At 37.9% G+C, this 27,112-nt stretch overlaps 1 protein-coding gene across 7 annotated transcripts in view; it reads right to left on the bottom strand.

The window, feature by feature from the left end:
- usp54b (ubiquitin specific peptidase 54b) overlaps nucleotides 1–27,112 on the bottom strand; it is a 72,731-nt gene that overhangs the window by 11,923 nt on the left and 33,696 nt on the right. For all 7 annotated transcript variants that reach the window (XR_536319.2, XR_536320.2, XM_008437053.2 and 4 more), the window contains 9 exons: nucleotides 25,737–25,842; nucleotides 17,281–17,427; nucleotides 12,023–12,172; nucleotides 11,285–11,477; nucleotides 10,890–11,066; nucleotides 9,439–9,649; nucleotides 6,619–6,993; nucleotides 6,208–6,335; nucleotides 5,971–6,129 (listed from right to left, as the gene is read on the bottom strand). Coding sequence is in view for 5 of the 7 variants with exons in the window: in XM_008437053.2 (XP_008435275.1) it covers nucleotides 5,971–6,129; nucleotides 6,208–6,335; nucleotides 6,619–6,993; nucleotides 9,439–9,649; nucleotides 10,890–11,066; nucleotides 11,285–11,477; nucleotides 12,023–12,172; nucleotides 17,281–17,427; nucleotides 25,737–25,842 (1,646 nt within the window). In the remaining 2 variants the exon portion in view is untranslated. The remainder of the gene's footprint in view (nucleotides 1–5,970; nucleotides 6,130–6,207; nucleotides 6,336–6,618; nucleotides 6,994–9,438; nucleotides 9,650–10,889; nucleotides 11,067–11,284; nucleotides 11,478–12,022; nucleotides 12,173–17,280; nucleotides 17,428–25,736; nucleotides 25,843–27,112) is intronic.

The raw sequence follows: 27,112 nt of genomic DNA, 5'->3' as shown, positions 1-27,112 counted from the left end.
AAAGTGCAGAAGAAGGAAAGTTTGTCTTTTGGAGGGCTGGGGGCCTGCATGCACTACACTGCAAAAACACAAAACCCTGCCAAGGATTTTCTGTCCTGTTTCCAGTTCAATTGTCACCTAAAACAAAACAAAACTAACTTACAAGTCATTTTCCAGCTGGTTTTAGGTCAATAATTCTTCAATATTGATTAAAAAAAAGAATTGGTTCTTTTAGCAGATTATTTCACTTATGACATGTCCAAAAATACCTGGAAAGATTTTGTGTTTTTGCAATGTACACTCCCCTACTGATAACCTATTTGGACTTATCCTGAATAGAAATGTTAGCTAGCATGGCATGTTTCATCTAACAAGCCCACAAACATCAGTAATCAAAGATACGTAAGCTGAAACTCTTACTGAGCCTAAAGCTGTGCTGTCTGCAGACGTGGCAGTGAGCGCTTATTTTGCTCTGAAACCTCTGATAAAACATTTAGCAGTTGCTCAGATTCTGGCTCATTTTAAATTAATTTAGCAGCACCGCAGTAGTTTGATCCAAATGAAAATTTCAGCTTTGGATAAAGATTTACTACAAATCAGAGTCAATAATGAATAAAAGTTACAAATACTTTTACTGAAAAGATGTCTTAAGAGTCTAAGGAAAGATAAGCGCTTTACTGTTTATGTTGAATAGTATTAATATGGAGGACAAAAACATGAAATCTCCATATCTACTACTAATCTGAACACTGATACAAACAAGAGAAGGCACATAAAAGCTCGTGGAGCAAAGCTTTCAGGTGATATTAATTTCACACTTCTGCTCAAGCGTCAGCCACTAAATCTGTACAAATCAGAAGAGGAAGATGAAAGTCGAGAAAACAAACGTCAAGACTTTTCATGAAGCGACAAACAAGAGAGAAAAGCACAACAACAACAACAAAAACACTGTTTCTTTCTCAGGGAGCCACTCTGAATTTAACGCCATTGTGAAAAATAAGCAATGATATAAAGTGCATGAGTCAGCAATTTGGTAATGTAGAGGTCTTTGAAATTCTAGCTGTAACTTTTTATCCCCTATAAAGTATTCTGGAATATTTTTTCTCATGATAAAGCAGTATTAGTGTACAGAGATTGTAATTCAAATCTGTCAAAGTAGATCCTAATGCACTGCAGCCTGAGCCAAGTGAACATGCTAACGCAACGAATGTATGCAGGCAGTAATGTGAGTAACCAACTTTATGACGTTTTTTAATGCAGGTAATCATTTCTTAGCAATGGAGCGATTTGGGTCAAAGTTTGAGAGACTGGAAGGAAAATATGTGAATTTGAGTAAGGTATAAGGCTAAACCCCAGAACTGTAAAAATAAAAAATCAAGACATGTGACTTTATGCTTGATGCATCCAAAACTTCTGTTTTAATTTTACTAGATCTCATTACATACCGACTAATCTAGATATTATAGATCTTCCTTATTAAACCGTGACTAGCCTAAGTCATTTGGCACTAATTATTTAAGTGAATAAATCCCATCTGGGGATCCTCAGGGCTCCATTATGATAACACTTCTTTTCAGTATCTACATGCTCCCCAACGGTACACTGATGACCCGTTGGAATATATTTTTGAAACCTATCTGGTCTTATATTTTTGAAAATAAGACTAAGCACATTAGTCTTCTTTTTACTCCAGTGGGTGTGTTTGCTCTTTGTTATTGTTCTTCCTTTATTATCCATGTTGTATTTTAATTGGGTTTTGAATTGTCGGTGTGTTGCTGCCGGTCTTTGCCAAGTCTCTCCTCAAAAAGAGATTTTTAATCTCAAAAAGACATTAAATAAAGTCTAATCAGCCAGCTACCATATTTACCGGTAATTTGCTGCCAGGTTAAAAGCTTTCCTGATGAATTAGGACATGGTGAAACTTATGCATGCTTTTTTCAGTAAGTTAGATCATTTAAATGTTGCATAAACAGATATTTATCAGGCAAATCTATAAATCACTGAAGCCTCTTGGATTAAATCCATYTTAGAGTTGAATATCGGTTCTGAACYGTCTATGTGCCTCGGGACATCTGAGACTTTTGGACCCAGTACTATCAGAACCAAGACAGAAGAGGAAACAACATTTAGCKTCTATGTTCCTCAGCTCTGGAGCAAACTGTCTACATTTTGAAATATTCAGAAAACTTCAAGCCTTAAATATTCCAACCACAGCCTTCCCCTAAAGATAAAACTTATTTAATCTTTCTCATCTTAGTTCTCCACATGTTAAAACTTTTTTCCCCGTTTCTTTTATATWTTGTTTACATTTAGTGCATTTTTAACCTGTTGAGAATTTAACTTGAATCCATGCAATACAAATAAACTTTGCCTTAAAAAAATCATTAGATTGAAGTACCTTTTAAAACATTAGATTTGTTTGTAATTTGCTTGGAAAAAGTGAACCCAACACCAACTTAAATGCCATTAATCTGCAGCCCGTCTGTTGATTTGAGTGGTTTACTGGCCAGTGTCGTCCTATTGATGCATTGTTGCTACAGGACTGTGGCATTTTAACATCCTTGCTTCTGAGGGAGGAATAATGGAGACTTGATGTTGGCTCTGCCGTCCCTTAAAGTATGATATTAGATTAAAGTCTGGCTCAGTCATCGATACCGATGTGTCGAACCCGAATTCTGTTACATAATCGCGCTGATAGGAATGTCATCCATTTGTTCACAACTTGTCCTTTCCATTCATTAAGGCTGCCTGTACTGTAGTATGTGTGTGTGTGTGTGCGCGTGCGTGTGTGTATAGTACCAGGTGCATAAGGCTGAACACACTGCTGCACCCACAGTAGGACAGACATGACACAAACAGGAATGTAGTAAGTAAATCTTTAGCTGTTGTAAGTTTTATGTGTTATTTTACATTAAAGACACCAAAATTCAAAATTACAAGGTGAGAAACAACGGTTACATTTCTGTAACCTGAATGCCACAATTTGTCTTAAACACAGCCACTATAAAACTTCTTTTTAATCATTAAACGATTTTTTTATTAACATGATATAATAATGCTTCACTTTTTAACACTGATATTTACTCGTTTTTATCTCCAGCAGGATTTAAAGCCAGAAATAACCAAATGCTGTGAACATTAACGATGCCATAATACAAAGAAGGTAGTTTTAGGAAAGTCCACTGGTAAAATTTAATATGGCTCAGGGAGGCTATAATTTGAGAGCAGAACAAGTGATCAGAGTAGAGTTACGACACTGGACTGTCATAACCTGGACAGCCTTGAATGAGATTTCTGTTGCTATTTCGATGTCAATAAAAAAGTTAGGCCTGTAAACTGACTTTATCTCTACTTTTCCTTATTAGATCAAAGCAAAGTATTAACATTAGCATGAAATCAGTAGTGCAGCTTATAATTAGGGTTACAGATTTTTTATTTAAATTTAAATTTTTTGTTTGTATTTTTATTCGATTTCTTTTGATTTAGTGAATCAGTAAAGAATATATAAATATTGCTTAGATGCTAACTTCTTTTTTTACAGTTTTTATTGTTTTTTTTGTTTTTTTTACAATTTTTATATATTAATCTCTTTTAAGCTTAATATACATTGTTCCCTGGAACAACATACAATTGATGTTGATTATTATGAAGGTAATTGAATCATTCTATGTAAAACATGCACTGCATCACCAAATGTTCGAGGCGTAGCCTGATAACTGATTTAAAAGTAAAGTATCAAAATCAATAAAACAGCATTAACTTACSCAGCTGTGTTTTACACTGCATTATCTTTCTGCATCAGGTTGTACATTCTTTCCACTTGGTAAATTCCTCCAAATCGATACCACCACATTTATCCTACAACTTTGTGGTCCCTGAGTTCAAAATAAATTACCAGAGTGGCTATTATTACGCTAGAATCGCTGTGTCCTCCTGGGTCACTAAGGAAATTATTCCACTACTGCAATAAGTTGTTTATCATTCCTCTCTGATTTGATGGCAGTTTACCCCAAAATTACCGAAGCCATGAATCACACACCTAAGTCTTGTTTTCCACTGAGGGTTGGGACACTATTTGGAAGGAGAGTTAGTATTTTGTGCAACTTGATTGAGAAATTTGAAATTAAGCCGGATTTGAAATATGAATAATAAAGAAGATGTTTGAACACTTTTCTGGTCATTAAAGGTCTTGTAGCAATTCCCAAGTTAGCTAAAAAACTATTGACTGTGGTTTTCTTTATGGATGGGCGATCCAGACTTCAGGTTTTATCATGATATTTTATGATAATAAAAACTATTTATTCTTTTTTAAGACAGTATATGACTGTGACTGCATGACACAGCAATCCTGGCCCCACAAACACAAATAATGCTGCTGAATAACATATCTATCTGTAATATGATTCTTTAGGACACCAGGCACATAAAGAAATGTGATTTATATTTAAACACATTTTCATTGAACAAACAGTAGAGAAAATACTCAAATTAACAATCCTGGCAATGTTTTTCTTGAAGGTCATTAATTGGAATTCATTGTGACAACAATAAATCAAAACTTTTATGATAAATGATAAATAAATGATCACACCTAGTTTTATTCTTTTTGGCTACATGGAAAAAGCAAAAATACCACAGAGAGACAAATGGAGCCCAAAGATGAATGAGGTCAGGCGAAAGTCAAACAAATCACTCTGACAACAGGTGACCACATCTTAAAATGCATTTTTCTATCTTGACTCACAGTTTAGATTTAGGTCTGGACAATGAATAAAGCACCCCAGAAAATGAGACATAATATTTCCTACATATCGTACTTACCGGATATTTAAGGGACATTGATGCTTATTGGGTACAAATGTATGAACATGTGGGGTACTTCAATGTGTTTTTAGGGCACCGGTAAGGTACCTATGGGGTGATTGCTTACAACATCACTTTATGATTATTTACTTTTTTGCAGCATACAGGGTCGTTACATGACAGTGTACCTATGTGGAGCATAATGGTAATGGAGAAGACCAACCATACATTGTGTTTTTTATAGCATTTCTGCAGATATGTAAAATTTAAGATAGATATTTATACTTACTTCCTCTAACTTCTTTATTTTTTTCTGAAAATATCTAGTTTTGAGGCTTCTTCTCTCAGTGGCAGCATATAACCTTCTATATGGAACGTTTACAAGTCAGGATAAGGTGAGAGTTTGAAATCATCTATTTATGGTGAACAAATCTTTTCGCAGCTCTTTACTAGCGTTTTGTGGTGACTTACTGCACTGTACTTACCGTCCACCTATTGGGTACTTACAGAGTACTTACTTAAAGGGGACCTATTATACAAAATTCACATTTTGCATGTTTTTCTACTTCCATTTGGGTCACACCTGCTTCTAAAAACAGTCCAAGCACTTAAAAAAGACAAAACAAACATCCAGTCACTTTTTGGCAATAAGTTTATATTTTTTGGTGTCTAGAAAATCAGCCATTTCAAAAGCTTCCCGATTGTTAAGACACAATTGATGGGCACTGTGCCATTACCTAGCAGCCCAAGGGAAGCTCCAGTACATTTTTTCAGCTGGTTTTACCACTATGTGTGCTGTACAATGGCTGCTGGAAAAGACAAGTGTTTTGTTGTTGACTTATCATCTAGAAACCACTTGCTACATTCTTGTTGGTTGTACTGTTCAAAAATCTCTTGTATAGTTACACATCTGCTTGGAGTTATTTTCACATGTGAGTGTAAATGTTGAGTTAGGGGGAGTGGCTAACAGCAGCTTATTTGGATTGAAAGTGACAAGAACCTCTAAAATATGACAGGAACTAAAAGCTACAACTGACCAGACTAAAATCCCATTGTACAACAATTATTTTGAGCAAAAAATGTTTTGTACCACCCATAGATCTATGCCAGCCTGTTCAAGGAAGCATAATAGGTCACCGGTAAGTACAGAAAAGTTGAGCCATGCTCTAATGGTTGTTTGATCCATACCCTGGTGTTGGAGCTGGTCCAGGTCCATGAACTTGCTGGGTCTGGGGTTGAACCCCTTGGCCGCCTCCCGCTCCGCCTCCTTCCGCTTCTGCTGCTCCTGCTGGCGGGCTCTCCTCGCCACCTCCTCCTGCAGCTCGTCCAGCTCACTGCGCCCAGAGCCTGAGAACAGAATAACATTAAATAAACAACTGGTCGCACTTAAAGAAGCTGCGTGTAGCTGCATGTATGAGGGCAGACCTGTGTCAGAGCTGCTGACCCAGCAGGGATGTGGCAGCTCCTGCATAATAGCACCGCTGCTTTTTGACTTGGGCACCGAACGCCATGAAGGTCCAGACATCAGCACCCGTTTTTGTTGCCCCACCTCCCTGTTGGGAGGCAGAAAGGGTGAAGATAGCAAGAAATGCCGGCGAAAAAGGGAAAAACACTGATAAATGAGACGATTCAAGCAGATTAATGTGTTTGGGGTTTAATTTTTTGTTACGGAGCACCTCTTTTGGATCATTTGTTCTTGTTAATGTCACATTTATGTTTCATGCTGATAAATTGCAATTGGACAGAAAAGAAGCAAGGGAATCCACAAGAGGGGAACATGATGGACAACAGGAGCTGAGAGCCAGAGACAGTAATTGATATTTCTGCGCGTCGTACCTGTCAGGGCTGCTGCTGTTCCTCTCGCTGCTTTCGTAGCCACTCTCCATTCTCTGGATCAGACGTGGCTGGTGCTCCACCCCTCTCAGAGGTGGAAGAGCAGGAGGACCCATAGTCCGCCCACCGCTTGAAGACCTGGGCTGCCCAACCAGCCCAAACCCGACCTCCCCGGTCTCCCTCCGGTCCACGTCCTCCAGTCCAGGTTGTGTGGCAGCTCCCACAATGGGGAGAGGCTGCTGGGGCTCAGCGGGRAGAGACGAGCCAGGGGCGGCGCTGTAGCCCAGCTGGGAGTCTCTTTGTCGGGTGAAGATGCTGTCGATGTTCAGGGCCTCTCTCCTGGGCCTCCAGGTTGGCCGGTAGCGGCTTCCCGAGGAACTAGAGAGCAAATGATGTGGATGATTAGAAGTGTAAGGTTTAATCCGGTGGTTCTGTTAGAAAGATTTGTTCATTAAAAAGAACAACCGGGACAGAAATCACAAGAATTACGGACTCTGTAGAAAATGCGACGAGTTACACAGTTCATAGGTCAAAACATTCTCTGACAAACAAAGGAAATAATCTTGCTTATATACATTTTCTACATGCTTTGCGAAATGTAAGGTGATGCTTTGGCAATCCCAAAAAGCACATAGAAATGTGCTTTTTGTCTGTCTGATTGAGACAGACAATCTGACAGACAATCTGTCTCAATCAGGAAATGAATTTATGTCTTTCTACATTCTAGAAATCACTTGTGTTAAACTCAAGGCAAATGAGGTAAAAGTAAAAACTATCACAGTTAAGACTTTTTATATGTCAAGCTATGTCAAGGTTCTGACTTCTGGCTTATCTGATAAGTATGGATGGATGGATGAAAAATATATAAATCAAACTCCAGACTTTTCCAGGCCGTGTAGGAACTCGTGAGCATAATCCTTAAGCATTAATAAGCATTTATGCAATACCGCTTCATTAATATGGTTCAAAGAAGTGAGGAATTACATAAAACTTGATGAGTATGAGTGCATATTTGAAGAAAGACTCAAAGTTCACATCTATATTCAGAATCCAAATGCTAATGCAGGCGTGGGCAGTGAGGAGGAGGAGGTAATTAAACTGCAGAGAACAAGCAGCAGAACAGCATTTACATCATAAAAAGAGCCATATGTTGGATATGCTAGATACTTTCATATATCATTGGACTGTAACTTACTTCGTAGCTTTATTTGTTTGCTTTATTTCTTGCTTTTCAAGACATTTTTATACAGGACACTAACACCATAAAGAAATATTTGAGATATTTAATCATCATACAACAAAAAAATAAACATTTGAAGGTGTAACCATCTTCACTGTTCCATGTTTAAATTAATATAATCATGTTATATTACATGTCAATGCAACTTTTAAGATAAAAATGAAGTATTGTAGTAAATATATTAAACTATTAAATAATTAACTAGACAAACTGAGGCGGCAGGAAAGATTTGCTGCTGAAAAATGTGTGATTTAGTTCTGCTATTAACTTTGAATTATCATAAGAAGTAATTGAAACAGCCATAACAGATTACTCTGCAGTTCTTTGCTAATTTTTAGTGCCATAATGAGTATATATAACTTATGATTTCTGTTTAGATCTGTAGCATTATGAAAAAAAATCCCATCTCTCCACAAATCAAAGCTTTAGCTACGGGATGCCGTTGTTGCCTTGTTGCTAACAGAAAACAGCAAATTCATTTAAAAATATCTAAGGTGAAAACAGTCAATACATGTTACAGATAACAAAAATAAAAACTAACTGAGGCCATGGATCCAAGATCTCATTTTATTTTAGCAGCAGGAGGAATAATTATTGCTTTTCCATTTGAAAAAAAAAACAAGATCATAAATGTTTGCCTTTAAATGTTTGGAGAAAAGCATCAAATTCAAATCAACTCAGAGTGGCTCATGTTTAGAGTGCACGGCTTCACGCATATGTGCTTTATTTTTAGAAAATTTCAAGTATTACTTGTTACCTAGCTACAGCAAAGGTTTAATGTGAGTTATTGTGAAAAAAAAAAAAAAGCTCACTCTCTCTTCCTAAGCATAAATCACACTCCAAGCACTCTACTGCTATTTTAGCACCTGAAAATGATTTTTTGTTTGAATAAAATTAAGCTATTTTTGTCATATTTATTTTCTGCTCTCTTGCAAAAAAAGTACAATAAGATTTGATTTAGTCTTTGTAAATTAGCTGCAGGAAGTTTTCTTTAGGTCAAAAATGGGAGGAGAATCATGACTTTGCACCTCCTTTTTAAAAAAACTTTGACTGCTCCACACGTTAAAACTGTGTCCTACAAATATGGCTGAACTGTTTTCCTGGTTAATTAGATTTAATGTAATTTATAGCCGATGCGAGCAAAACTCAAGTGTACGGAACGCTGAAATTAATTTAAAAGGTACTTCAACATGTTATACATTTACAACTTACATTTGTTTGCCTTTCAGTAGAAATTCGAAGGATAAATGTCACATGACATGTAAAAAAGATTTTAAATGATTTACCTTGGTCTCACTATTGAAACACAAAAACCACTCAATTTTAGCATCAAACTACACATTTTAATACTAGTTGTGATAATACAATATCTTGAATTTAAAAATTTAACACTTTTTTGTAGTGTTTTTTATGATTGTTAGAGACATGCAAATCAAATAAAAAATATAACAGAGAAAATGTTGTTTCCACGCAGAGCATTTTAGTCCTAAAGCACAGAAGCAACAGGGAGGCTCTGATCCCAGAGAGATAGCAAAAAACATGAGATTAGGAAGAAGAATTAAATCAAAATAGTCTTGCCTTACCTGGATTTGCTCTCACTGCTCGTGCTTTCATCCTCCCAGTGGGGTCCCCCAACCCCGCCCTCGCAGCCCCCAACTCCTGATGAAGATGAGGAGGAAAGGGGGCGAGAGGATGAGGAGGAGGAGGTGAGGGGCCTGCGTGAAGACAGGAGGAAGACTGCCGTCTCCTGCAGGGGGGGAGAGGGGTGGCAGGTTGGAGCCTCCACTGCTGACTCTGAGCATGGGATAAAAGGGAGGGAAGGAGGAGCAAGTAAAACCAATAAGAGTTTTATTTATCCCACAGGGAGCAATTATGCTGGCAGCAGTGCAAATAAATGTGGGAATTTACACCAATGAGCTACAAAACCTGAAGAAGCTGCAGTGACAACAGAAAAGAAGAACAACACAATCTGACCTTTGTTTGCTCTTAACTAAATCCACAACAAGTGTTGCTGGTAATTAAACTCAATTGCTCCCAGAAAACAGAGCAACAGCTGAGGCAATGGGGGTTATTTCAATCTGTTAACCCAAACAGCAGCTTGTTCAAATTGTCATGCACAGTCGAATGCTAAAATATTAATAACTCTAGGACTTTTTTCCATTTTCTCACATTACACCACCTGAAACCTTGATGTACTTTAATGAAACAACAGTGCAACTGCTCCATAAAGCAGTGTGATTTTTCTGCTAAAGGGGACCTATTATGCAAAGTTAACATTTAGCACATTTTCATATTTCCATTTGGGTCTCAACTGCTTCTAAAAACAGCCCAAGTGCTTAAGAAAAAAAAACTACCCAGCCATTTTTTGGCAAAAAGTTTTTGTTTTCGGTGTCTTGAAAATGAGCCGTCATGAGCTCCAACACGTTTGATCAGCTGGTTTTACTGCTGTTACAATGGCTGCTGGCAAATACAAGTGTTTTGTTGTTGACTCACCATCCAGAAACCGGTAGGTGTATTCTTTTTGGTTGTGCAGTAGGCTCTACCAATGCTTTTCAAAGATATAAAGTTGTATAATTGCACATCTGTTTGCAGCCATTTTTACTTTAAAGTGTTGGAGGTTGTGGCCAGCAGCACCTTATTTGGATTTAAAGTGACAGAAGACCTGACAGAACTGAGCAGACTAAAATCTCATCATATAGAAATAATTTTGTGCAAAATAATGTAATGAACATGTTTTCTAAAGACCCATCATAAGGAAGCATAATTGGTCACCTTTAATAAATTGAAAAAACAAAATGCATTACTTTGTGTTGGACTACCAAATAAGTGAAGTACAGTAAAGTTTGTGTTTGTAAAATCACAAAATGGGAGAAAGCGGAAGATCTCCTGACTGCAGAGTCAATAGGATAAGTCTTCAAATTATTGTGACAACAAATGACATGTATAGATGATGAGATTTTAACCCAAAATATACTGAGTATAAATACAAAGAGATTCTGAGAGTGATAACATGCCTCTATCTTTGTAGTTTTACCTCCAGCGTCAGCACCGAGCGGCGGCGAGTCGTAGTTACAGACCACCGTGGTCTGGGATTCGCTGGAGAGCCGGCTGCCCGTGGACTGGTGCAGGGGTCGGCTGCGGGACGTGCGGTGGCTCGAACTGTCCGTTGACGAGTCGGTGCGTGTGTCGCTGGATATTGATGGCTCCCGACCTGAAAGACAAAGGAGAGGCCACCACTTTCAGGTACCACTGCACACTGACCGTCTGTTTTCAGTCAAACAAGCCCAGCCTGCAGCTGCAAACACACGCAGAGGTTAGATTGTAGCACTGAAGGTCAGAGCATTTACAGCTGAATCATCTCATGAAAGCAGCTGATAAAGGCGAAGTAATCCCAGCCGACGTGGAGCAGGGTGTTAGTCTTTTCTGTACCTGAGTCCTCACTGTCGTAACCAGCCTTGCTGCTGCAGTGCTGGAGCTCCAGCTGCGGGTTGGAGCCAGTACAAGGGTTGGGGCTCTCCTGCAGTATCACCGGCGTCCCACGGGGGTCAGCGTAGAGCAGCAGCAGGGGCTGGTAGTGGCCTTTAATACAGCGAGACACTACGTCCTTCCACTTTGGGCCGATCTGGAGATGCAGCAGGGGAGCACATGCACCAAAGGAGAGACAGACATAGATAAGGTAGGAATACATCTGTCTGCATTCGGGTAGAACTTTGTGCAAAAGCAAAAAGTAGAAGGTCAAACAGGGTCTGTGCTGACGTGTGTCCTGGCAGATTTAATCATCATGTCACACTCTGTCATTAGCTCAATCATCTAATGTGATAAACAGTGTGAAGTGTGACTGATAGAAGAGTCAAGGACCTCTCCGTTTACACTAAAACTCTTGCCCGAATTAACACAAAATATTAGAACAGGTGCAAAGCCTAGATTATAAAAGCTAAGCCTAAAATAAATCCCCAAAATAAAACTTCAACAGCATTTTTTTCCCCTCAGGCTCCTCAGTAAAGCAAAGAGCCGGGCCATGCAGCACTCCAACTAAGACACAGCAGAGTTTCTGTCCTTTCTGCTCTCACCGGCTCTGCTGAGGATGCAGCAGATGCCGTACCGTGCAGCCTCCTCACTCTGCAGCATGAGAACACCCTCCCCAAAAAAAGACAAAAACTGTCTTACCTCTTTGACGTGGGCGTCGTCAAAGTACATCCACTTGCGTATCTTGGTCTGGAAGAAGAAGGTGGAGTAGTGCTTGCCGTAGTAGCACACCATGCCCACCAAGTAGAGCTCCGCCTGGCGAGCCCTTTCCTCTGTCACACGGTAGAACAACTACGGAGAGAGATAGAGGAAGAGGAGGAGGGAGCAGACAGGAAGGGAGGGGGGACATCAGGGGAGAGGTGTGCCGTAGGCAGGAGGGGTGGCAGTGAGGGGGTGATGGGGACAGGAGTTAATATGAAAACAAGGACATTTTGCTCACCTAATAGATGGACTACGTGTGAGAAGTTTCTTGTACGAAAACTGAACCGTGCAACACGACGCAAGCTGCAGCTTTTAAAGCAGAATGGATGCGCATAACTGGAGCATGACCTTCTGAAGTTGTTTTTTTTTTTTCCTTCCACTCACAAATGTACACTACTTTGTGCTGCAAGCCTTAGGTGCATTCACACCAGTCCTGTTTAGTCCGTTTTAACTGAACTCTAGTTCCTTTGTCTAGAAAGTCTGGTTTGTCTAGGGAAGTGTGAATGCGCAATCAAACTGATGCAGAACAAAAAAGTGAACTGTGTCGATCTCGGGTGGGTTGAAGTGAACACTGGCGCAGCTTGAATGCGTAATGTGGTGCAAGCGACCAGAGATCGCTACAAAAGCAGGGAGGGAGTGAACTACAGCACAGAGCATTCTGGGTAAATATAACCAAAACAAACGTGAGTGTCTAATGCTAATGCTTGTGGTCTGTTGGCAAAGACAAAAGAGAAAATTCTACAACTGCTAAAAAGTTGTAGAATCTGAAGCTACTCTATTTTTGTTTGCAAAGATGGAAGTTGCGCTCATGTCTTCTTTWGAGGTTTTTATGTCATTTCCTTCAGTCGCTCTTGGTGCCGCRGYRAGGGAGGAACAAGTTTGGATTGTTTGACAAAGCAGTGTGAAAGCAAACCACACCAGCTGAAAATGTAGCAAATCATGCAATTCAGTTTACCGGACCCGACAGTCTGGCAGACTATCAGGTGCTAAAACACCCTCTCACGTTAAATCAAGGTGCAAAGCTAGAAACAGCAGTTTGTTCTCCACAAACAGACACAGTCTACCATTGGGATTAACAGATAAACATTTCAAAACTGGGAATAGGAATGAGATATCATTGCATTTATCATTCTCTAAGAACTTTAGGCTCTTTGGCCATTTTATCTGCATCAGTAACCTGCATCTACTGCAGTGAGACCCATTCCAAAAGGTTGAAAATCTTGTAAGCAAATGTACTTTAGAGTACTTGTGATTGCTATATTTAATTGCACTTTCCTTTATACCKCCAGGTATGAACTAGTTTTAGATCTATGAGGTGATTCCCTCCTTTAAATCTGAAGTGGTTTAGCCCAGAGCCTGTTTGGCTGCATCAGTCAGCATTTACCATCCTCCTGAATGATGATTGGTCAGCATGTTTATTTGTGAAAGAGTGAATGGTTCGTTTACTTTCATATTTAAACACAAACTCTCTGGTACAATGGCATATTAGGGCCATTGTAGATAGAAAAATGGAATATATCTGTACCAAAAAAACCTCAGAAACTTTGAGATTAATTTGTAAAAGTTTCTAGATAAAACTTGGAAATTTCTGTCTTTCAAAAATCATGATTTTTTGGGATTTTCTGATTTTTTTYCTAGAAAATTGATGAGATTAATCTCAAAATTTCAGAGTTATTTTGGCAAATCTACAATGGYCCTGATGCYGTCGTACTTTGTTGCTCTGATAAAGGCACCAAACTGAAACTCGATCACCTCCAGGTCCGTTGACTTCACAGAAGTCTGGTTAGTAGCTTTAATAGTACTTTTATATAGCCTGAATACACAGGCTGCAAGCTTCAGTTCTGCAACTCATTAGTGCTTGAAAGGTCAAAAAATAATTTTCGCAGTGCAAATCAATCTTTTTCCTGGCAAACCCTGAAGAAGTCACTTTGCAAGAACACGGAGTGGAGCTAAGACTTTACCAGCTGCACCCAGAATGCTTTCTCCTGTTTTTACTAAATGACTCATAGTGATAATGGATAATCAAAAATCTATTTAATATGGCAGACTATTTGTTTCAGCAGCAAAATGATCCAATCTMAAGAATAAAAGAGCATAGAAGTGGTTTTGGGAAACAGGTGCAGAAGACAGGCAGACTGAAAGTAGGAGCTGTGGCGGGAGGGGATGGGAAACGAGAGGCAGATGGATTCCCTTTTAACTGCTAAACACAAGAGAGAAATTCAATAGATGATTCCTCAGATTTGTACCCAACTGCTAGGTTTCATCCCGCAACCGCAGGATGAAAATGAGGGAAGGGAGAAGAGACAGAATATGAAGGAGGAGGAAAAAACTTGACTCACTAAAACACATATTCATGTTGACTAATCCATTATTCATACATATCATTTCAGAATGCTGCTGGAGACGCTGCAGCCACATTAAAATGCATCAACATTACTCAGGTATGACACAGAGTATCAGAGGTCAAACATGCGAGGTGAGTGGGTGTTTGAGAGCGGAGTAAAAACCCACAGGAGAAAAAGGATGTTTGCAAATCTGCCGTTTTTCTGTATGTTTTTTCATTTGCTCTTCATTCGCCGGTTTTCCAGTTGGTTTAAAGAGACTGACCCTGCACATTCAGGACTTAAAATCTGTGTATTTATTTATCAATGTATGTGCTTTATGCACTGGAAAGACACAAAATCTTACCAAGTATTTTTAGTCTTGTTTCTAGGGCGAATATCTTAACACACTTGAAATAAGACAAACTTACAAGTAACTTTTCAGCACAACATAGGAGTTTGTTTTAAATCAGTAATTCCCTACTGATGAAGAAGTAATAGCTTTAAGTGAAATAAACTGCCAGTGGAACAAGACATTTTTCCCATATTACAACTTATAATATGGGGGAAAAAAAACAGTCACGCAGTGTAAAAAGCGCTCCCCCTCCTATTGCCCCACACTGCCAGTCAGCTGCCTGAGAGAAGAGTTCAGCACCTTTGCCCAGTCTATGCAATAATTTGGCTGTTTGTTACTGATTATCTCAGCATCAGTGGGAATAATTGCTGTTTTGTATTTAAAATTAAAGCAATTAAATAATATTGCATGTTTTTCTTTTACATTTGTGTGCAAATACCATGGTATTGTGAAAGAGTGGTATTTTTTACTAAAGGCTGTCATACAGTGAGAATCTTGAACACCAGTTATAGCATGGTGTTTGTTTTGCATGTGTGTTAATACTTGTAGTTTTTGATCATTCAGTGGCCTATTAGCTTAGTTTAGCTTATAAAATCTAAACAAATCAATTGGCCTCAGACAGAAAAACAATATAATAGGAGAAGAAATGAAAACTTTATGCTGCATATCTATTCATTTCAAATTAACTAAATAAAGCTGTGTCTTGTTATTTCACATTTTTGAGCTGTTTGCTTTTACTAAAAGCAGAAAAACTAATTTGCAGCTTCAGAATGAAAAACTATAATTATTTATAAACCTTATGTTATCGGCTTAAAACTCAACTGTTTCTAAAGTATTTTGTGTTTTGCAATAAATCCCACCAAGTGTTCATTTTTGATGCCATATGTCACATTAATTTCATTGCCATCCAGTATTTTTTTTTTTATCAATCTTTTGCTTTGGCATAAAAGAAGCTTATATTGCAAAATATGTATTTATGTTATTCTAATGATGATCTAAATAGTTGAATACGAATTTTATCAACCGAGATAAAGTTTTTGCTTACGTTATCATAAAGTGAAATCCATTTTAGAGAAGCACAGAAATATATTTACATCTCCACAGTTTGGTTCTCTCACAACCTATATCATAACTTTAAAGGACATTTATCATCATTTTAAAGCCTTTCCTTTTCAGCTTTGCTTTGTATTATAGTTTATGGTAGTTATATTAAATTATTAGACAGAAATAGAGAAATATGAACACAGCTACAACTTAAAGAATTATAATTTGAAGCACAGAACTTGTGAATCAACACAAAACAACTCAAGAAAAAAAAAAACAGTTATTACAAAGTCTGCAGCCTGGATACTTTAATGTATACATGAAGCTTGGAGAGCTAACCAACCAGTGAACGAAGTTGAGATTTAAAAGTATGAAAGGCCCAGTCTGCTTATATTTCACCACAAAAGTGAACAGAATATCATCAGAAATGGTGACAGCATTCAGTTTCTCTCATGAGGGTTTAGCTGCTGTCCACTAATCTAAAATATAATTCTAAGAGCAACAGCTGTTTYGCCACTGAAATACTAAAAGAAAAACATCTGCAGCTAGTTTTGCACATTTTCTTACCCTAAAAAAGTACTCCAAGTTAATGCAACATATGTTGTATGAAAGAAAAGAAGATATTTTGTGTTACTGTTGCTACTGCTAATGATTGATAAAAAATAATTTTCCTACACATTACACTTTATGCTCACAAACACAAGAAAAAAACATTTAAGAGAAAATAATATGAGAATAAAGTCATAATAGCACGACTTTATTCCCATAATACTGACGTTCATCTTGTTTTATTTTAAACTTTATTATCATACGGCTTTATTCTTTTAAAATATTATGACTTTTTTGTAGTACAATTTCATTTTCATAACACATGGCTTTATAACGTTTGTTGTTATGACTTCTGTCTTACTACTCCATCGTACTTTTGTTGCAGAAGTATGTTATAAAACTATGCTGCTTTGCAAAACTGGGAAAATGTCAACGTATTTATTTAATTTAACTTTTTCAGGTTTCTGACTCTGAAATATGATGATGCATGTACTTTAACCCCCCAAAAATGTTTTATTTATTTCATTCAGAGGCTAAAATTCAGCTCCAGAAAGGGTCATGAATTACACCAATGCAAAGATCTGGTGCAATCAAAGTGTTTATGAATATAAATTAAAAAAACACTAAGAGTGAGATGGTGCATATTCTGGTAAAAACAAACAGAATCTTTACGCAGAAAGCTGTTTGCAGATCGTAAAGCAGCTAAAACTTAGCTGGTTCATTTCTACTGCAGTCAAACACAAACACAGCCAAAAACCTACAACTACAGACATTAACGTACCTCACTTGCTGTTTTCTTGCATTTCTACTGGAGTATTATACACATGTATCCATCAGCTTAAATGCATTTGCTTATGTGGCCACATGGGCATTATGTTAATAGTTAATAGAGAGCAAAACGTGTGCAACGTGCCGCGTGAGCCTCTTACATCTCCCAGACGCAGGCAGGTTCCCAGGCTGTGGATCACGTCCTCTGCTAGGTCAGAGTGGTCCGAGTCCCACACCAGCCCGATGGACACGATTTCTGGTGAGTTCATCAGAACCCGACGGATACGCAGCACCTCCCCACAGTTACTCTGCGACGAAGAGAGAAAGGATTCGTTTGTCATGGTGAAAAACAAGAGTTGTACTTTTTGTAGATACAGGAGCATTAAAAAAAACGTAACTATCAAAAAAGAAATAAAGGTTGAAACTCATAGAGTCTGTAGATAAAGAGTGATGTATTTGGAGAATCTGTTAATCAAAGACAAAAGTTTCAGTTTTTTAAAAAGTATAAATATTACGTAAGACCAATAAAACATGATTTTTAGCAAAACTTGCGTACACTGCCTGGCCAAATAAAAGTCACCACCTGCATTTGACCAAGCAAATCTCACACTGCACGGGCGATAATCATTTAGCTGCAACCGCTGCAATGAGTGGCTATTAATTTATTAAACAACCATGTTGAAAAATGTATCCTAGAAGTCTAGAAGAGTCAAATCACCCGCATCAAGCAGAAAAAACATATAAGGCGATTAAAGAAAGAACTGAAATTGGAGAGAGAACTGTCCAATGCATTATTAAAATGTAGAAGGATACCGTGGAACAAATATGGTCAGGGAAAAAAACCCTGAGCGGTGATCACTTAAATGTTTTGTTAAACAGGTCATGTGATCTGGTGAGTCCAGATTTACTCTGGCTCAGATCAAGTGACCCATCATGCCTGGTGTCTCGTGTAGAAGCCTGTGTGGGCAGCATTATGATCTGGGCTGGGGGTTAGAAGATATGAGCTTCATTTGTTTAACCAGAACAAATGAAGCTCATATCTTCATGGAGACGCAGCTTCCAGTTTCTGCGCTCCACTAGAAACTGACTTGGAAAAGCAGTCAAAACGCTCAGTTCCTTTAATTCAAGACTAAACAGAGTTGGATTGGAACATCACAATATTTGATTAATTTTTGCTTGGTAAATTTGACAAAATGCAACGTGTATTGCTTGTTAATAACTGGTGATGTTTAACGACGTAAAGCACTATCAACTACCTTGTTGCTGAAATGTGATACACACTTAACTAATTGAAGTACTGAAAAAATTATTTTTATTTATACATTTGTGCTTTGAAACCAATTTAAAGGAAAACAATGACTGGCGTTACTTCAAAGAATTTGATTTTCTGTGTTTAAATAATAGCTTTTAATACTTTTTAAATTTGTTATCTGATTTTGTTTTAGATTTCTTACCGCCAAAGCAGATCTTCCAAATTATTTTTTATATACGCATGGAGATGCACACAGGAAATAAGCAAACAGTAAGAGAAAGGGGAGCGGAGATGAAGGCAAGAGAAAAGAGATAATGAACGGATTGTAAAAGAGAACGACAGAGAGGTAAAAAAAAATAAAAAAGTGCTGCGCTGAGTTGCATTTGTCCCTCGGGCCTTCTGTTGAGTTCAGAACCGTGTGTTCCGAATCCTTCCTTTGAGTCATGACCCACCGCAGAGCTGGTACAAACACACACACACCCTGAAATAAAAGCCTGCGCGCACACACACACAATCACGCACGCGGGGCAGGGAAAGCGGACTCGGAAACAGCCTGAGAACACCCCGGCGTCCAGATCCTCTGCCAAACGCAGCACTCACACACACATTAAGCCCAGTCCCGCTCAGAACGCTCCCTCTGTGGGCAGAGAGCCGTCCTGCACTGGCACCAGACATGGCAGGAAGGTATTTTGCCAGCGTCTGCTTTTCACTTCCCAGAGTGAGACACGAACACAGGCCGGAGGGCGGCCGCCGAGCGGCACAGCGCCGGGACAGAGGCTATCTGTCTGTCCAGGATGCAAGGTCGGCACACAGCCTCGCTCTTTTATCGGTCGGATTGGGCGATGTGACCTACAAGTAAAATCTCTGACTTTTCCACACCAGATCTGATTGTAGTTGATTATCCTCTCTTTCTTTCTCTTTTTGAAAAGTATTTTCAAAAAGTGGCTTTTACTTCAGTCATCTTGTCTGTGAGTTGAATGACCGAGTATTGTGAATTACAAGAATATTAGCAGAACAAACAGAACTATTCTACCAGACAAAAAGTTGTTTTAACCCTATGAGACCTAAGTTTCAAATGTCCACCTGTATATTTTTGCTTATTTTAATTGTAAACAGTTCTTTAAATATCCTGATTAAATATATTTGCCCATTTATCTATAACAACTGGAGTTTTCAATATATTGCAAGTCATTTTCACAATTTAACGTCTACCCCCTAGATTAATTTGACTTCCTGCTACAGCAGGGGTGAAATTACCGTAATAACCCAATATCGACTGGAAAGCGCCCTTTCAGAAACTGTTGAAATTTTTCAGACAGCGCAAATAATTACAAATTTGGCTGGATCGACTGCTATGTTCGGTCTGGAGGGGTTAATGAGAAAAAAGGCTTGATAGTTACCCAGATCTGACGTTACCACCTCATCAGTCGTTTGCACAATCATTTCAAAGTCCTGCTGCTGATAATAAATTGATCCTGATGTGTTAAAAAGTGAAGTATTTCCTCATCTGTATAACCAACACCAAAGTATAGCATCAAGAGATGCTGGACGTTTCTCATTTTAATTTTTTGTCATTTTTTTGTGTAGGAGTTCTCATGAAATGACTACTTCATTTTGCTTATATTACGACTTTATTGTCGGAATATTTTGACTCGTTGTACAAATTTTAATTTAAAATACTTCTTTGGAGAGATGACCTGAACTCGACGTCCAAATAAATAGAAGCTTTACAGCTTCTAACAGTCAACAGTCAGCAGAGGCAGACTGTTGAATTGATCSCTGTTACTAGGGTGAACTACAAGTGGAAAACTAGCTTTCACGTTTTCTATGTTTATGGGAAGGAAAACAAGGTCAGCGCCGGCGACTACCCAGAGACCTGCTGCTGCGTCATCCTGTAGACAAAAATTTAAATTCAAACGTGTACTTCATTTTCTTTCAACAGTAATCTCCCTTAATACAGTTTAAATCTACAATATTTTTTTCCAACTGGTTGTGTTTGAAGAAAACCAGTGGTTGACAGTAACATTCATAACATTGCAAGGTGTTGGGGCAGAAGCTCTGATGCTTTATCATTTATCTTTATATTATGCTGTTTTACARTACAATACAATTCTGTGAAAAAAAATAWTGCTAATACCCGAAGGTAAGTCTCTGTCTTTTAAATCTTCTCTTTTTTTTATCTGGGTGCTTGGGCCGACCAGCTTTTTTATTCGTTTTACTTGACCCGCATGTCAATGAATTCCAAACCTGAAGTGGCTTTATCCTACATCTCATTGACTGTAACACAATGTCAGATATCTTACTCTTGTAGGACATCACTCTCAACTATGGAAACCAAAAGAGTACATTTTTGGGAAGAAAAAAATACAGATTTACCAAAAATGTCACCTTCAAATACAAAAAGCTCGATTAGATAAGATTCAATGTTTCCCAGAGGAAAATTTGGAAAATAGTCATCCAGCAGCATTTTATGTTTTTGAGTTAAAAATGCCTAAAATTGACAGAAGATCTGAAAATATCACTAGGTAATTATGTGTTATCAGAAGACATTATTTACATTACCTAAACACCAACTATAGTCTCAAAAAGAAGCAAACGTAGAAAATAAATAAAAATACATTTGAAATATACATTTCGTCCTAATTAAAGTGTCCAAACTTTTCTGACCATTTGTGCATGACATGTCACTTTTTTGCTGAAGTTGTTAGCAAATAGAGACAGGAAGTGGTTACAGAGTTCTCACCTCTTCCTCCGTTCATATACTGACCCCATCTTGCTCCCAACCATTTCACCAGAGACTAATTCGTCTTTGCTGTCTGTTACTGGTGTATAAAATATTATAATGAACAAACACTAAGCCTGGTGGGCGGCAAGTAAAGCCTGGTGGCCCGCCAGGCTTGTAATACACTTGGGGAAACCATGAAACTTATTCATCCAGCGACTGTACAAACAGGTGTGTGGTGCTTTATATTAACCAGTGCACACAAAAAATAAGCAGCAACAAAAAAAAGTGTTGCTTTTGCAGACCTTTCGATATGCAGAATTTTCCAGACGGCGGCGGGTTACATAACAGGGCTGTTTGTCAAATGATACCATAGCTTTCCACAATGCTGATTGTTGCATCCTTCAAAGGGAATAGAGACGCCGTGGTTCCTGACAACCCAAAAAGCTCCATAAAATAAGACAATCTCACTTTTATCAGTCTGCTGACAGCCAAGCAGACTGCTGATGTAGGTCTGAATCCAACATAAAAAAAAAACATCCTGTGTGGGTTTTCACAGGTTCAGGTGACAGATCCAGCTTGGATGAATTTTTAAATCTTATTTTTGCTTACACCCGTTTTCCTCCCTATCAGCCATGGCTCCGAATCTCGGAGAAATAAGAAGGAGAACGGCTCCTTCCCTTGTCCTGCTGATGAGACATGGTGTAAGTACACCAGCTATTTAGGTAGATTATGGACCTTTTCTCACAAAGGCAGCTTGCAGACACCATTATCATGCAGGGCACAGACCGCCACGGCTTCTCATTTCACACATAATTGTTGGCTGCAAATTGCCGTTACGTTTGCGATGCCGACTGAGCATGTGCAACGCTCAGAGGTCAAACACAATTAGGAACAGTTTTTGAGACACTTATTTGCTCTGATGATAACTTCACTGCTTTCTCATTCGGAGTTTAAAAACCATCTCCTGAATAAACTCACTGAAGGATTAATCAATCAATCAATCAATCAATCAATCAATCAATCAATCAATCAATCAATCAATCAATCAATCTCTTTATTCAGACAAAATTATGATTAGTGTTCTTATGCAGACTTTTACCCATAAAATTAAGATGTAGCTTAATAAATTTGTACATAACTGAAAAATAATAGATTTCAGTGAGTCAAGAAGTGAAAAAAGGGCTTTTTTCTGATAACTTTGAAGATTTTGCCTTACAGCTACTGAAAATGTTAAGTTTAACTTCTCAAAGGTGAATATTGCAACACAGTAATGCAAAATATGATTGTGTTGATGCAGAAATTGGAGTGACTGTCCACATGAGAGGTTAGCTTGGCTGTTCTATCCAACAATATCAATGGAAAGTTGAATTGAAGAAAAAACTATGGTGGGAAAAACCACAGCTTTGATGGGCCTGTGAAGCAAAGCCCATTCAATAATTTGTGGGAGATTCACAAGATGTGTTCTGCACCTGGAGTCTGTGCATCAACAGGCTTCACACACATATGCACTCCGAGTTCAGAACATGCGAAGTTCAGAGAAGCAGCAAAAACCTCAAAAGCTCCATATCAGACTCTACAGGCCTCAGTTACTACATAAAACATGATGACGGTTTAAAAAGTTGCATCTGAATAACCAAAACCTCTAGAACAATGTAGAGACGAGAGAAAAGTAGAGATGTCTGATTATAATGGAGATAAAAAAGCAACATAACTGCAGAAACACCTCATACCAGCTATAAAGCACAGTGTTGGAGGTGCAATGATTTGGGCTTGTCTCCCTGCAGTAATTGAGTTGAACATGAACTCTTCTGTTCTAGAAAAATCCGAGGCCATCTGTCAGACAAATAAAGCTTGAACTGGAATTGTTGTTTTAAAGACAAATTTCTTTACAATAACTTAAGAAACTAATGAAGTAAGTTTGCGTTTCATCTGGAAATCAAGATCTCAGAGTCTGCAGGAAGAGCGGAGAGACAATAAAAACCACGTTGCTTCAAGTCCACTGATGGTCATTTGTTGGTATTGGTCCATTGTGTTTTATCCTAATTGAACAAACACATTTTTCTCCCCTTAAACTGATCTCCAACTCAACACCTAAACATGATCTCCCACTGTGAGAAAACTGATAACTATGGATTAGTGTGAAGAATACCTCCAGTAATAGAATTTAATGGAGAAAATGAAAAGAAAATGCAAATGAAGTGCATGTTATGTAACACACAGCCGTCAGGAGACAAGAAGAAAACAAAGAAATTATGAAACTAATTATGAAAACTCATCATCTTTTTAATTTGCCCATTAGATTAATTCGTCCATGCACTAATTTTATCTAATAAACATTAACAGTGAGCATTTAAAGGGACAAAAGCATATTTGCATGGCAATGTTTTACACCATACGCCTGCTAATGTTGTTGCCTATATTTAGTCTGGTTTTACTTTCTTATAAAAGCAAGCTATCATACAATAAGAAAAACCAATGACAACCTATTTTACGCAAAATTATCAGAACATATCGATAATCCTTCTAATGAAATTTGAAATGTGCAAAAACAAACAACAGATTCAACATTATTTAACAAAAATATGTTAAAGACTAAGTTGCATCTAGTGTAAATGAATCACAACACATCTGGAACAGCGTAATTGTTCAGATAAAACCAAAGAAGAGACATTGGCCTTAATGGACAGTATGGAAAAAACAACATCAACATAAACGAGTCAAACCACCCAGAAAGCACGGTGGTGGAGGTGTGATTATTTGGGTTTCTTTGATAATTTAGATCAGTGTTTCTCAAACTTTTTCARGCTGAGGATCACTTAACCCTTTTAACAAACACTCAGAGCACAACAAATTAATATATACAACCTAAAATGAAAACATTAGCGTCTCAAGTCACTTATTGTTGTCTTTGGTGCTGTTTTTTAATGTGACTGGCGTGATTTTGGATATTTACGGATTCTGAAAGTGTGGATTCTAAGCTTTCCTAAGCTTTCAAACACATGGAAATAAAAAAAGAAGCTGTTAAGTGTTGTGTGCATTAATAACACTTTAAGMCTATTTGTAATTTACAAGGATAATAAAAGAAAAATAGACAGAAACAAAAAATACTCTTCTGCTCTATTAAATGTAAAATTTATCCACCCATTTCTATCATTTGTATATATTGTATTTTAATAATTTAACTGACTCATTTTAATTGAATAAAAATAACAATAGCTGCCGACGTGCGAGTAGGGCATCATAAGCAAGTAAGTCATAAAAAACAAAGAACTGTTCTCGCTAACTGAGACTGAAATCCCTACCTTTCACGGCACAGTGCCGTTCAAAAGAATCGAATCGCTCGTGAACGACACATCAAAACTCTCAGGAAGTATGACWTCACTTTTCYCTGTTGTTTTCTTTCCACCGGTATCTTCAGTTTTTCTTTTGAGTGACCCGTCTTTAAGTCGCTTTTCCGTTTTAAACGCAATTCTTTAAAAAGCTAGCTGTAGCGTCGCACTTTGAGCTGACGTCACGGCAAATCAACGGTCGTTTACCTGCAGTACCTAGCGGACCACTAGAGGGCGCCCAAGCACCACCGTTTATCTCCTCTATCTGTACACCGATGTAGCATACAAGCTGTTTCCTGTATGATTACTCCATTAGTATGTCATGTTTTCACTGCTAAATATGGTTTTACCAGCTACGAAACATGTTTCTGTTTTCATTTCTTCTCTTTTAATAAGTAATGACTGTGCACTTAAAGGTTAATATTGAAATTTGCTAACCTAAACACCAAATCATTGCGACAATTTCCTGACAAATTAACAAGTGTGCAGTTCAGAACATATTGATCACCTAAGGTAAATAAAAAAGCTAAAGCAACACACAAAAAGATCTGTTGTGCAAACAACTAATGTTGAATAAAACTAATARTTTTATTCTATTATAAGAAATGAAAAATACCTCAATTACAAATAACAGTTTTGCATCAAGTCTGTTGATCAGAAATGACTCTTCAAGTTGTAGCACTTAGATTTTAAGAACCACTTCAGCTTTATTAATATTGTCTGGCTTTAACATTCAAGATCCACACCTTTACTGATCTCACYGCTGTGGTTATAAAACCTGTTTGCTTTCAGAGAGCTCTCATGCTTTAAAAGGAGATGATTCTGGCTTTAAAAACTTCTGATTCGTGTCACACAAAGCCCTGATCTGATGTGTGCAGCCATTCCTGCTCAGAGTACAGCTCTGATTACCAAAAGTAAACACTTCATTTCCAGATACACACTTTTAAATGCCGTGTTTATCATCGCTAAGCCACCTGCAGTGTAAATAAAATGTCCTCGCAAGTAATCTTAGGCCATTTCCACGCACGATTCTCCACGTACCTGATGACTGACAGATGTTGGGCTAATTAATATCCTCTCATTATTGTGATGCGGTGGCATATTGATTAAAAGTTAATTAATTTTGTTTTAAAAATGTGTACTTTTTTAATGATAAGCGTAAGTGGGAAGGCCAAAACAGATGTTATGTTTATGTGTGATAACAAAAATATTTAYTAAATTCATGCATTTCAAAGCTAAAGTTCACCGTTTCCCTTCTGACTGGAGTTCACATAATATCTTAGTGCATGTGTAAAGTGTTTATGGTCTCACAGGGCAGTTGCGGAGGTCTCCCATGTTGCTGGCGTTGCGGAGCAGCTCTCCAAACATGTCCGGTGTTGGTTTCTCTCTGCACTCCAGCATCCTCACCGCCTGGTTACTGCAGCATTTGACGCACAGGAGAGAGAAGGAAAAAGGAAAAGATCACACACTTTGCTGCTGAAAGCGTAAAACCAACATTGTTGAACCTATATGTGAAATTTTATATTTATGCTTTTGTTTATTTGCAACAGTATTACTTGCAAGTTAGTTTTCTCTTATTTCAAGTGCGCTGAGATATTTGGATTAGAAACAAGACCAAAAATAYTTGGTAAGATTTTGTGTTTTTGCAGAGAAAATAACAAAAATACATTCCAAGAGTAAATAAATAAATTCTAGATAAAGACCAGAGTCTYAAAATCTTTTCAATTTTCAGTTTAACCAGCCCCCGATTGGTGACCCAAAGTCGGGAATTCCAATTTTGGATCTTCTCCTGGTCAGTGAACGCACCACACTGATGATAATACTCTTTGCTGTGCGGGCGCTTATGAGGAAGTGAGATTTATCAGACAGATGGAAGATATTTAAAGGGAAGACAACTTTTCTACAAAATGTCAGCAGTTCATTTAGGCAGTAAGAGAGCAAGACTTTCCGTGGATAACAGGAAGATAGCACTAAAACTAGTGATTTTCAGTTTCCACATCTAAAGTTTGACCTCATATAAAATCTCCCTTTGTTTCAAAGTGATTTTTAAAAATACTTTAACTGAGAAGAGCTAACAGAACTTAAACATGAGAAATCTGACTGTTCGTATCCGTTTTAAAGTCCTCTGATTATAAACTCATACATACATAATTTATCTCTGTGAATGTGAAGCTACAGGTTTGACTCAGGTTTCACCAACTCAAATATAACACCTTTTTAACTGCTGGGTTGTGTAATACTACTCCACGCCTTTAGACGGAGCCACTGACAAGAATAAATGAGAAACGGTAGGAAGAGTAAGAGGGATGGCTATGGTTTTATGAAAAATTTAAATGGCATATACATATTCAAGAAGTTGCTGATAAATGTAAGAAAATTTTGAATATTTTGAGATGTTTGGCTGGCAGTGACTGGGGAGCAGATAGACAATCACTAAAACAGATTTGCACAGGTATGATAAGATCCAACATACACTTTGGTTGTTTAGTTTACGGTTCAGCAGCTAAAACACATCTGGTTAAATTAGACATTATCTAACATCAGGCACTAAGATTATGTACTGGAGCATTTAAAACCACACCAACAGCAGCATTAGAAATAGAAATGGGAGAAGTGCCATTAGATTTAAGAAGAACAAAATTAGAAATTAATTATTGGTTAAATTTGCAAGGCAATAACGTTGATCA

This window comes from Poecilia reticulata, linkage group LG19 (genome assembly GCF_000633615.1).
Source record: "Poecilia reticulata strain Guanapo linkage group LG19, Guppy_female_1.0+MT, whole genome shotgun sequence".
NCBI classification, from domain to species: Eukaryota; Metazoa; Chordata; class Actinopteri; order Cyprinodontiformes; family Poeciliidae; genus Poecilia; species Poecilia reticulata.
The sequence above is the reverse complement of the archived record's forward strand: the minus strand, read 5'-3'. Positions and strand labels throughout refer to the sequence as shown.